Source organism: Biomphalaria glabrata, chromosome 14 (genome assembly GCF_947242115.1).
Source record: "Biomphalaria glabrata chromosome 14, xgBioGlab47.1, whole genome shotgun sequence".
Taxonomy (NCBI): domain Eukaryota; kingdom Metazoa; phylum Mollusca; class Gastropoda; family Planorbidae; genus Biomphalaria; species Biomphalaria glabrata.
In genome coordinates, this window is record NC_074724.1 from 16658507 (window position 1) to 16670609 (window position 12103).

At 34.3% G+C, this 12103-nt stretch overlaps 1 protein-coding gene across 3 annotated transcripts; it reads left to right on the forward strand.

The window, feature by feature from the left end:
* On the forward strand, positions 1-8381 carry LOC106051637 (uncharacterized). Of its 3 annotated transcripts, XM_056010277.1 has the most exons (3): positions 3-179; positions 357-476; positions 5641-8381. In XM_056010277.1, exon 3 carries the CDS (start codon positions 5643-5645, stop codon positions 6726-6728), a length of 1086 nt encoding a protein of 361 aa, XP_055866252.1. In that variant the 5' UTR covers positions 3-179; positions 357-476; positions 5641-5642; the 3' UTR covers positions 6729-8381. The 3 variants fall into 3 exon arrangements, with proteins under 3 accessions (XP_013062293.2, XP_055866252.1, XP_055866251.1); XM_013206839.2 differs by lacking the exon at positions 357-476 and having other exon boundaries at positions 1-179; XM_056010276.1 differs by lacking the exons at positions 3-179; positions 357-476 and adding an exon at positions 606-757.
* The last annotated feature ends 3722 nt before the right edge of the window (positions 8382-12103 follow it).

A 12103-nucleotide genomic window follows, 5' to 3' on the forward strand; every position in this document is an offset into this window, starting at 1 on the left:
ATTCTAGACCTGGTGGTTTTAAGTTTTAAACCCCCTACCAGAAGGTTTTGAGTTTAAAACTTCCTTTCAGGAGGTTTTGAGTTTAAAACCCCTACCAGGGGTTTTTGCAGTTAAATTCCCCTCTTCTATAAAATAAAACAAAAAAAATGCAAACGACAATCTCAAATTTCAAGACCACAGTAAGTAAGATTTTGATTTTAAAACCACCTCCAAAATTCACGATAAACGATGGCACTTTACACAAGAAGCTTGCTATTCTTTCTACCTACAGTACATAGCCATTAGAATGGAGGTTTTTAAAGAAGTGAGATAAAGTAACATTATATACTTGACTTTCTATTTTGATGGTCCTTTAGAAATGAAGTACTTCCTAGTAAAAGCCAAGCAGAGACAGACTGTTAGCGGGGTTTGAGCTAGAGACTGTCGTAAACACATCTCGAAGGGAAAGCGAAATGAACAAGTAGTTGAAGCCAATAGTTAAGTAGCTTTGCATTTTATACCAATAGACCACAACAATGCTGTTTTAAAAACATGATTATACTTTTGTTTTAAGAAAAAAATGAAAGAAAAAAAAAACCAGATAAGACTGTAAATGTATTTTTCTGACATGTTTTTTAATTCTCAAGAAATGTTCACCTTGTACTAATGTCTAACTTAGTTTGTTTAATAACAAAATCAAAAATGAAAATTGTGTTTCAATATTTAGCGTTAGTTTTTATTGGCATTTTGTTTTTAAGCAAACAGATTGGCTGCAACGGTATTTATTACTATTTAAAAAGATTTATGTATTTATTTTTGTTAATGATTCTTGTATTTTATTTAAGTTGTTCGATAAGTTTTGCATGTGAGACTTTACGAAAGTAGTAGTCTTTTGAAAATCGAGATGATTTTTCCCCCTATGTAGATGCAATCTTAGTGGCTAAGTTTTTAAATCTTCTCTTTGAAACAAGAACAAATCAAGGTGAAAACTGGGATGAATACTTTTGGTTTTTAGACCTTATCGAGTCCTCCAAACTCTGACATAAGTAGCCTACCTGACATTGTAGTTAAAGGAAAGTAATTACGGTTTGGCTTTGTGCCGGCCACATGACACGATAGTTTACAATGAACCAAAGAAATAATATAAAACTTTCTAATCTACATTCTAATTATACTTAACAAGAGTAGTTTTGTAGTATATTATTTATATTTTTTTTTTATTTTACATTAATCATATTCTAGAGATAATTACATCCTAGCGATTGCATCCTAATTTAATAAAAGTCTCTTGGCTTAATTTTTATTTTGTATTTATATATTAGATATAATCAAAGAAATTACATAACCAAAACATTTATTCAAAGAGGTTAAACATGTATACAGAATAAAACGTTCCGCTTTCAGACCTTGCGATCTATGGGTCAGATGATGTTTGGTCATCTATTCCTATGGCCAACGATTAACGCGCAGAGTGTTATGTGGCCAGCAAAATGACCAACTGCTTTTACTTTCCCCAACAAAAGTCAGGTTTCCATCAGAGTTGGATGGAGTCATGTAAAATCCCGAAATTCAAAAGCTTAATCTTTACTGAGATTTGAACCCAGGTTAGGAAGCCAAGCACTAAACCACTCAGATATTACCCACTTTTATACCGAATAGCATTTCCAAATGGTTCCTAATCTTTTTCTGCCTGAGATTCATTAAAATGTCCAATGTCATGGGACGGATAACATCATTTCATGGGACGGATATTGCATCGACCTGTAGATTAGGCACCACTGTAAAGACAAAACAAAGCTAAAATCCATAGATGCACTTTTTGTAAATATTATGTTTCTCGCCAAACATTAAATCTAAATTATTTAAAAATTCAAGTCCGAAAATGAAATGTCAAAAAAACTCAAAAAATCTCTACTCTTTTACCAGGCAAAAATATTGCAATCGCGCAATTTCCTATGCGGGGAAGCATAAATGGATGTAATCGTTCAATCTGTTTGTCTGTCTGTCTATTAAGAATTCATTGTGAATGGACAACATTATAAAGGTACATGACGCTGATGAAAGATGTCGAATGAAGGAAACCGTTTAATGTGTGACTAAGCTAAATATCTACTCCAGATACTTGTCAGTTTGGTTTAGTCGCTTAAGTAGGGTATGATATGATGGTCCCGTATCCCCAGCCTGAACAGAATAACACAAGAACCTAAAAGTAATGGCATGTAAAATACTAACATCGAATAACAGTTATTCAACTGAAGAGTTAGTGAATAACAACGGTTTTTAATATGAACAATATTTAATAATAATTAATTATAAGTTACCAACATATTTACATATACATCACTATCATTGAAGTCATCATTGAATTAATAATTAGTCTAATATCACGCCAATAAATTTACATAACACACCTTCACGCTCACAATCCATCTCGGCGCCCAACGTAACCTCAACTCCCTACACTTCAACAACAAGAGTTACGGCACAACTCCAAGGACGGAAAGGCGACACACTTTCCCATAGCCCAAAGCCTAACACCCTGAAACGACAAGAAAATCTAGATCTAGCGATGCCGCTACAAGAAAGAACTTTTAAATAGCGACACCCGTACCGAAAGATCAGCCTACTTAATAAAATTATGTACTTACGTACCCTTACAAGGGGAAAACAAACAACCAGCTACCTAGCTCACAAAAGAAGCTCTCTCTCTTGCGGGAACTAAGGATGACGTAAACACAATATTCTAGACAACAAAACGCACTTAAAAGAAACTACTTCCTATACGCTAAAACACCAATATAAAATGCAAAGAAAACTTCACGCGCGCACGACAATACTTAGGCCGACCTCTCTCCAAAGCTGCCAAGAGTATTCTATGCTAACGTTCATTACACTTCAATATCTAGTCTTGTTTCTTACAGAGCTTAACTCAACTCACTCTGTCTGTCTGTATGGTAAACATTGTAGACACGTTATTTCTCCCACGCCCAATCTCGGATCAAGCTGAAATTGTGTACATGTATTTCTTTTACCCGAAAACACAAGAATCATTTTAAAAAATAGTTAATTAACTATTGGTATTTTGAACAAGGGAAAAAAAGTACTTGACAGGTGGTGGTACAAGTACAAGGACTCTTGAGCCCTAAGTGACCATTTTTATGCTTAAAAAAAACGATCACAAACATTCACAAATATAACCTTCTTCTTCCCTCCCCCTTTCCCAACTGGTCCTGGCAAGTAATAGGATCATAGGGCATTGAGAAAACTAAAGGCTAATTAAAAAAACAATTTGGTAAAAATATTTCTATCAGACAGATTTATTATGTCTAGGTCAATTTAATTACATGGTTGATCCAAAGTAATTGATATACCATTACATTTACTATAAGCTTAGCTTTTTAAAAAAGTATTTTCTTAAGATTTTATTTTTTAATAGGGTTTGTTCCTGAACATAAAAATTCTATATGTGTCAGACGCAAATAGCCCAATTTTCAGTAAAAGAAATTACAAAAGTCATTTCTCTATAGAAAAAGTTACGAAGGCTATATAAAATACAACCACAGACCTATATATACTACAATAAATATAGGTTTTTGATTGCTAGTTACGATTTAAGTAGGTAGGTGCTGTTTTACTATTACATACCAAGAATTAGAGTTTAGAAAAACCCAGGTTTGTTTCATGTGCAACGCTATTAGCTAACACCTCATATCATCTCTCCATTAGTATATTTAGATCTATAATCTAATTCTAGTCTAGATCTATATATAAAAATCGAATAGATCTAGTAATAGTATAGATTCTATCTTGAGACTAGATTGCCGAGTCTAGCCTATGCTATGCCTATAGTCAGTTTTATTAGAAAAAAGTCTAGATATTAATAAAGACTTATAATAAAATTTCGAATGATGTCTCTAATGACTGATTATTTTTTTTTATAATAATAGGCCTACTAAATCTAGGTCTAGAGTCTAGACTCTACTTAAATCTAGTCTAAAATAATGACTGTCTAAGACTCTAGATGATTGAGAAGTTCACATAGAGGTGTTTTTAATAATACGGCATGTCGGCTGAAAGTATATAAAGTGCTTTTTTTTGTAAAAATAAAAAAGAGGCTCCGGTACTCAGTGATAGATTGCCTAACTTTCAACTAATAAAAAATTAACAATTAACGTTGAATTACAAGAAAAGTAATCATTTTTACCGACATTGAAAAAAGGTGCCGGTACCCCGTACCGGTGCGTACAGTCACAAAAATATATGTATATCTCAATCTTCTTTCATTTAATTTTTTGCGGGGTTATTGCTACTTAATACATTGATACCGGATTGTTTAAATAGGGTCTAAGTATACAAGCAGGATTTCGAGCATTGGATACATTTATTTTTTTAAGTACAAAGTTTTATGGAAGAGGCAATATATTAGTTGTTTGAAGTTTGTAACTTCTTAAATTCAGGCTAAAAATATCAAAGCCTACATTTATACAATCATTTCTAAACAATTAGAAGAGATGAACTGATTCATAGTGTAGCTTTTGTACATCTGCAAAAACACAAACTCAGACTTTCAAAACTATTAAAAGAAAAACTTAGTGATTATTTTCACTGTATAATTCTATTATTATTCCTTTTTAGAATTAGGATATAAACAAAAATTTGACCTATGACTTTATCTAATAGAAAAAAAATAAACTTAACGTCTATTTATGCGGTTATTTATAGTTACCTAGTAATATAAAATATATTGAACTAACACGTACATTCATCATAATGCAGCCATGCGATTTTTCGTTTATAAACATAGCATTATTTAGGACCAATATTTTACAAAGGCTGCTTGGAGAAATCAGGTATATCAATTACTCAAGAAAAATTTAAGAAACTAGAACAGACACAAAATAAACAGTGACATTCATAACAAAATAATATTCAAAATTGATTAGAGTAACACCTTTTTAAGTAATCATTTAAAGTTTAAAATCACTACAATTTTTTTCAACAATTATTTTGTGTTTGAAATTGTGTATCGGAAAATGCCATGTACATGAAATAAATTAGTCCTATAAAAACAACACAGATCTTGGGTAAAATACTCATCAAATAAAGTACTGTAAATGTGTAGTTTCACGCGCTAGTTTCAGGTCTTTTCTTTTTATAGCCTCTATTGGGTTATATCCCAACTACCCGTATTTTTATGCAGAATTCTTTTCTCTATCAGGTACACTTAAAATAATAGCTTAATAATGTCAGTTTAATTTAAAAAAACTGAACTGAAAAATACAAAGATATATAAGGAAAAAAGCGACTTCCGACCCAATACTTTTAAATCAAAGAAACGAAACGGACTAGTCCAACAAACCCTATTGTCGCGTCACTATCGCAATTTAAAAACCTTACCCTTTTGATGAAACCAATAACCTTCAGCACAAATTTCCTAATCGTGTCCTAACACTACACATCAACTGTTTCTGTAACTTTCATTGATATATGCAGATCACCACGTTATTTCTGCATATCATTTTCTCTTCATTTTTCAATTGTATACGTTCTGCTTACATGGATATTAAAAAGTAAAATGTAAAGGAAGAAAAGTTTACTGCGATGAACTTTTAGTGTAATATTTTAAATTCATTCATATATTTTTTTTACGTGTCTGAACAGATATGTTTCCAGCTCTGAATGTGTCTCCGAGCAACATAACGTTAGGTCTGACTGAAACAATGCGTTTGGAATGTTCCATTAAAGTTGTCAACAAGAGTCTGATAGCAATCGTTGTCTCACATTCCAGGGACACTGTTCAACCAACTTTCACATATATATCGTCTGTAAGCAGCTTTCAAGGAGTTAACAATTATATCAGTGATACCAGTATGTACGTTACCGGCGCAATTAACAGCACTGGGCTGTCCTACCTGAACATAACATGGAGTTACCCCCAAGAAGAGTCTGCAGGTTTGTATAAATGTGAAGTCAATGAGATCGATGAAATAGGGAAACCTTTAAGAGTGTCCAGCACGGCCACTGTATCGGTAGCTTTGCCAAGCATTGGGTCAGTCATCAGTGAAATCAATCATTTAAGGAAAGAACTCAATGAATTAAAATTCGAGTTTTCGTCTTTGAAAAACGTTGTATCTCTAGAAATTTCAAGCCTAAAAAATCTTTTTAACAATGTCGACAACAAAACTGAAACCTTGCAACAAAAAAATGAAAATGAATCAGCACATTGGACGGCTGTTGACAATCAAAATAAAATCAGATTTGCTAGCATAGAAAATAAAACAAACTCTGTCGTTCACATGCAAGAAAACTTTGTCAGAACGATAGCTTCATCAAGAGATGAGTTATTTATTTCGTCGAATAATTTTAAAGGGAAAAAGTATTTACTGACCAAGGAAGCTGCATTTTTCTACCCAAGTCTCGCTCAAGCGGTTTGTACTCTGTTCGGAGGCTATCTGGCCGAGATGGACACCAGTGAGGAGTTTAATTTTGTGAGAACTTTTGTAAGGTCACATGGATCTCAGTTCATGCAAGTAATGGCTGGGGGATCAGATGAAGGTCACGAAGGTCATTGGACTTACAGGCACAGTAAAAGTGCTGTAGTTTCATTTTGGGGTCCAGGAGAACCAGACAATTACAATGGTGAGAATTGTCAGAACTTTTATCGAAACTTAGATTATAGAATGGCTGATGGTCAGTGTATCGCTTTATCTTCAACTTCAGTAGGTTTTCTTTGTGAAGTGCCTGCATAGACTATACAGTCAGAAAAGAGAACATTAAAAATAGTAAATATGTCTTACAATATTATATAATCTATCACCTTTATCTATCTATCCATCCATCTATCCATTTATTTGTCGGTTTACCTATCATCTGTCGATCTATCTATCTATCTATCTATCTATCTATCTAACTTTCTATTTATCTATTTAGCATTATAATACAGCTTATAGTGAGCATAATAACAGAAGCCATGTCCTATGATGAAAAACAAATGAAATAAAAAACACATTTGTTTCTTCAGTGAGTACGTGCCAGTCACGCCTTCATTTTTGTTTCGTTGTATTATTAGCCTATAGTTTTATAAAGTCTGAAGGTGCCTCTGTCACGTTTAGATATTTTAAAAAGTAGAAGAGCTTTAAAAAATAATTTCATCACTTTTTGAGGCTTACAATTGTAATATTTGTGTTTTTAAGTGAAGAATAAGAGTCCTTGTAATCAAAAATTTCCAGTTAACAAGTCTTAGTCTTTACAAATTCGTTGTACACTTTTGTCGGACATTTTCCGGGTTTTAAGAAGTGACTGTGATCACTAAAATTGTTCCATGTTGAGGCTTTACAAATGAATTGTCACCCACTTCCAAACACCTAGTGACCATCTCTTCCAACATAAAAAAATGCCTTTAAATGCAGAAATACTTTAATTCGTTATTAAAATTGTGTACAAAAGTATTTCTTACATCCATGTACATTAGTAAGTGATAAATTAATAAAACCTCTTGGTAAACTAGAATATTTAGAACTATTCCAATTTCTGACTTTCACTGTTTGCTGTAGTGCTGTTTTACAATTTATATCATTTATATGTCTGCAATTTTTTATGATTTTTTACAAATTAGTTATCTACTTCATGCATTATATTTTTAATACTTGTGTATGCATAGTCTAGATATTAATTAATCATATTTTTTTTCTATATAAAGGTTGTTTTAAAAATGTGAAACTGTTATTACATTTGTTTTTCTACTTGAAATGTTGATTCCTACCTAAACCTGTAGAGCTCCCGTTATGTTAACCCACTGTGCACTCAGTTCGTTTTATCCATCACTTTAAAGTTTAAACCCTGCAGCGCCACTGCTATCTGGACATGTGCTGGTGGTGTTAGTATATTTACAGGAGTTCATACCAAAATTATTTCTACTGGCCCATTTCCCAACTAAGAAATGTCTGGAGCAGTGGTGGGGTTGGCTGACTATAAAACAATAAAGTTAAAGTTTCCCCTTTCAGACCTTGGGATATATGGGGCTGAGGATATAAAAGTCATCTGTTTCTATGGCCAACGGTTAACGAGCAGGGTGTCATGTGGCCAGCACACCGACAAACCGCCATTATTTTCCCAAACTAAACTAAAGTCAGATAACCATAAGAGATGGGTGGACTCCACAAAGATCGGTCACTGGCGATCACTGTAGCCTCTTCCCAACTGGTGTTCACTGCTCTGAAGTCCTTCATAAAAGTGTGGTGCCAAGTTATACGAGGACGTGATCATAAATGATTTCTACAATTGAAACTTATAGCATAATTCGTTGGCTTATTTCAATGATTTGGAAACTGATTCGAAAGCTGTTTACACATGTTTTATTATAATTGCATAAGAGCTGAATATAATCAAATATTATAACGCTACTTTGATTCTTGATTCAATTTTTGAAGGTAGATTTAAGTCATGATATACTTAGCCACTTAATCTACAGTTTAAAAACAACACACCGAAAGTAGAATGATTATCAACCTTATTTCCAGATTGCATAGTTACAACATTTATCTAACCAATGTCATAGTAATTGATATAAATTGTAACACGTTTTATTTTGTTGACTTTGGACTTTTTAAAGAAAAAAATATACTCACGTATGTAGAATATGTCTGTAACCAGAAAATCACTATTTTAACTCATTTTAACTCATTTAACTCATTATGTAGCAAATCTGAAATAAAAAAAAATCCGCAACTTAACAACCCATCCTTTTGAAAGAAACGAAGGATACAGTAAAAAGTCGAAATGAGCTATCTAAATAAAGTATCTACTTCTAATAGTTTGACTCGAGTATCACTAGATTACACAACATGAATCTAAAAAGAGATTCGAAAAACGTTTTTTTTTCCAGTGGTAAATAATAAATTAGTGTGGCGAGTAAAAATGTGGATATCAGCACTCGTGAACCAAAAGAAAAATTCTCTATGTCTGACTTGTTTTAAAAGTAAAAATGGTATTGTTTATTTATTTGTATGGTTTTATAAACATAGCTTAAAAATATAGCTGTAGAAACAAAAAACTGCAATTCTGTACGTATCAAGTGTTTGGATTTGATACAAACTTGTGGGTCACACTAGAGAGTAATGTTTCTCAACTTTAGAAATCAATTCATTCCATTCAGCTGCGTTATGATAGCTGACTCTCAAGGATCCCTTCAATTGTAGCATTCTATTGTTTGACGTAAGCTAAGATATATGATCTACTTATGAATAAACATTACATCTGATATAGGTGAGTGTTGTTCTATATGAAAGTGACTAAAGACACAAATTACATTCTTGGACACGATACATGGCCGCATTTCCTATATCAAGCATCGACACGCTCAAGTAACGAGTGTTTTTAGTTACCTCAAGGCTTAGAGCTTAGAAATTAGGGTTGGCTGAACGCCAATAATAAAATATATGTCTATGTTTTGTAGGAACGTTACAGTTTGACATTAACTTTCCAATTTAAATAACAGAACTGTGTCCTACTTTTATAAAATTACCTTCTCTATAGCGCATTTTTCATGCAATACAAAGCTCAGTGTGCCATGTTCCACTCTTTGTATGCCTGTAGATAAAATAGAAAGATTCCGTGATGCCTTTAGGCGCTCAGTAAATACAACTCAGTACTCTTGATTGGAAATGAGAAAAACAAAACTATTTGATGTCAACAGCTAGGCGTTACCTGATAAACACATTCTTTGATCAGCAAGGAATCCTTTTTATTGAATTATCCTCACAAGCTGTGTGATGTGTAATCATATAGTTTTCGTCTCTTCATCTATCAAATGATGTTTACCTAAAATGTTTTTGTCAAAGCTAGGTCTTACATTTAGTGTTTCTATAATGAAGGACAGCTATTTATTCATCAGCGCTTTGCATCTTTCTTTATAAATATGTGTTTACAAAGGGATGTCTCATTCATTGAAAACGTCTTGCGCTTGCAATATTTATAACTGGACAGTGAAAAAATAAGTCCCCTCTTTCAGATCTTGCGATCAATGGGGCAGATGATGTAAAGTTCATCTGTTTCTGTGGCCTACGGTTGACGAGCGTGTCATGTGGGCTGCACAACGACCAACGTTCTTTACTTTTCCACAACTAATGTCAGGTACGCATAAGAGCTAGATGGACTAGAAGGCGCCCTAAATATCATGTAATAAAAAATCTTCACCAGGATTCAAATCCAGGACCCATTGGTACGGAAGCCAAGCGTTGCCTCTCTCTGCCACCGCGCCTCCGATATGAACAGACAAAATAGATATTGTTTATAAAGAATTGGTTGGAAAGATGAAGCACCGATGGGAGAGGAACATGGATAGAAACAAGAAAAACAAAAAACAAAAAAACATCATTTCAAATAAAGACAATACACCTTGAGTAGACAACGTAAAATGGAATAAAATATGTTTACAAAAAAATTACCTTAAATTGGGTTTCAAACTCGTGATGTTGACACCGTCAGCTTCTTGATCAAACGATTCTAACAGCGATCCTTGAATAAGATAACTATTATTTATTGGTATGTTTATTACACGTAAAATTCTTAAAATATTGTTACGTATTTCTGAATCTTCTGGCTAGATGTATTAGTTGGCACACAAATAAAAACACAGCAAAGAACTTGACGACTAAACTTTCAGTTGCATATAAATTTAATGACTATTAACTCTAACATTACTGTAACATGTAGCGTAGAAGACTGTACAATATCTGTCAGTTTACAGTTAGCTATACTTCGTTGCACTGCATCTCTTCACTTCGTTGCACTTCATCTCTTCTCAACTTGCATCGAGCCGTATTCCACAGAACAGACCAACGACACACTTCCCAGTGTCGCTCCAGGTCTCCCAAAGCTGAACCAAGTCGTACTCAAGTCTACCGAATCAGAGCCGCACACGTCTTACATCGACTGTATCGACTGTAACGGCTCAAGTCCACTGTAGTTCACTGTATAGACTTTAACGACAGTAGTCCACTCCAGTTAACTCTACCCTAGTTAACTTGCATCGAGTCGTACACATTTCTCTTCCACAGAGCCGCACACGTCTTACATAGTCTGTATCGACTGTAACGGCTCACTCACGACTCCATACGACTGACTTTAACATTAACTCTCTGGCTTATATAGAGTCCCTAATCGCTTGTCCAAAGTTGCACAAACAGGGCTAGTATCCTCTGAAATAACACGTGAGGAAACGTCACATCCTGTCTTTGTTTATACATGTAGATTCCAGAAAACATCGGCTGCAGTGTCATCAAGTTGGGGTCACACGTAGTGACCTCTATCTGTCACTGTTCATTAGTAACTGTCCCCCTACTTAGATCTGTTCGTCCCCTGGAACAACACGTGAGGGCACGTCACATCCTGTCTTTGTTTGTACATGTAGATTCCAGAGGACACTCGCTGCTGTGTCATCTCGCCGGGGTCATACGTTGACCTCTACCTATCACTGTTCATTTGTAACACTGCCCCCTTCTTAAATCTGTTCGTCCCGAACAGATTCTACTTCACCACGATACTGATGAAATCGATCGACGATCAAGTAGGAAGCTTTGGTGGTTGCCCCCTTCTCAGAGATGTTCTTTCAAACTGGCAGTTGTCCATCTTCTTTCCATAGAAGAATAGGAGCCAAATCCTCATTTTTCAGCAGTTCCTCACAAATGTTTTCATCAATCTTGGTATGGAAACATCGACCTTCAGATGACGACATAAGGCACTCTTGTCGAGAAAATTCATCAGCATTCTAACGAGTTCGTGCTTCACTGGCTAAGTTTTACATTTTCAAGCATCTTTTTACAGATGGGTTAGGGCTTTTTCCAGAGCTTCTTCAGAGATGACCAGGTTCATTACAGTACAGCAATATTCACATGTTCTTCTTACAACAGCAACTGACTTTGGGTTTGTACGATGCCTGTTGGGTTGATCTTCTCGCACAGTTTTATTTGTACAGTTCTATCTCAGATGGTTACTCACTTCACAGTTCTGGCATCTTAAACTAGTTCTGTCCTTCTTGCTTCTGACTTGATTATCGTTCTTCTAAAACCTCTGTTATACTTCATCAAACCTATTCTAATGAGGAATGTTCTTAGATTATTCTTTA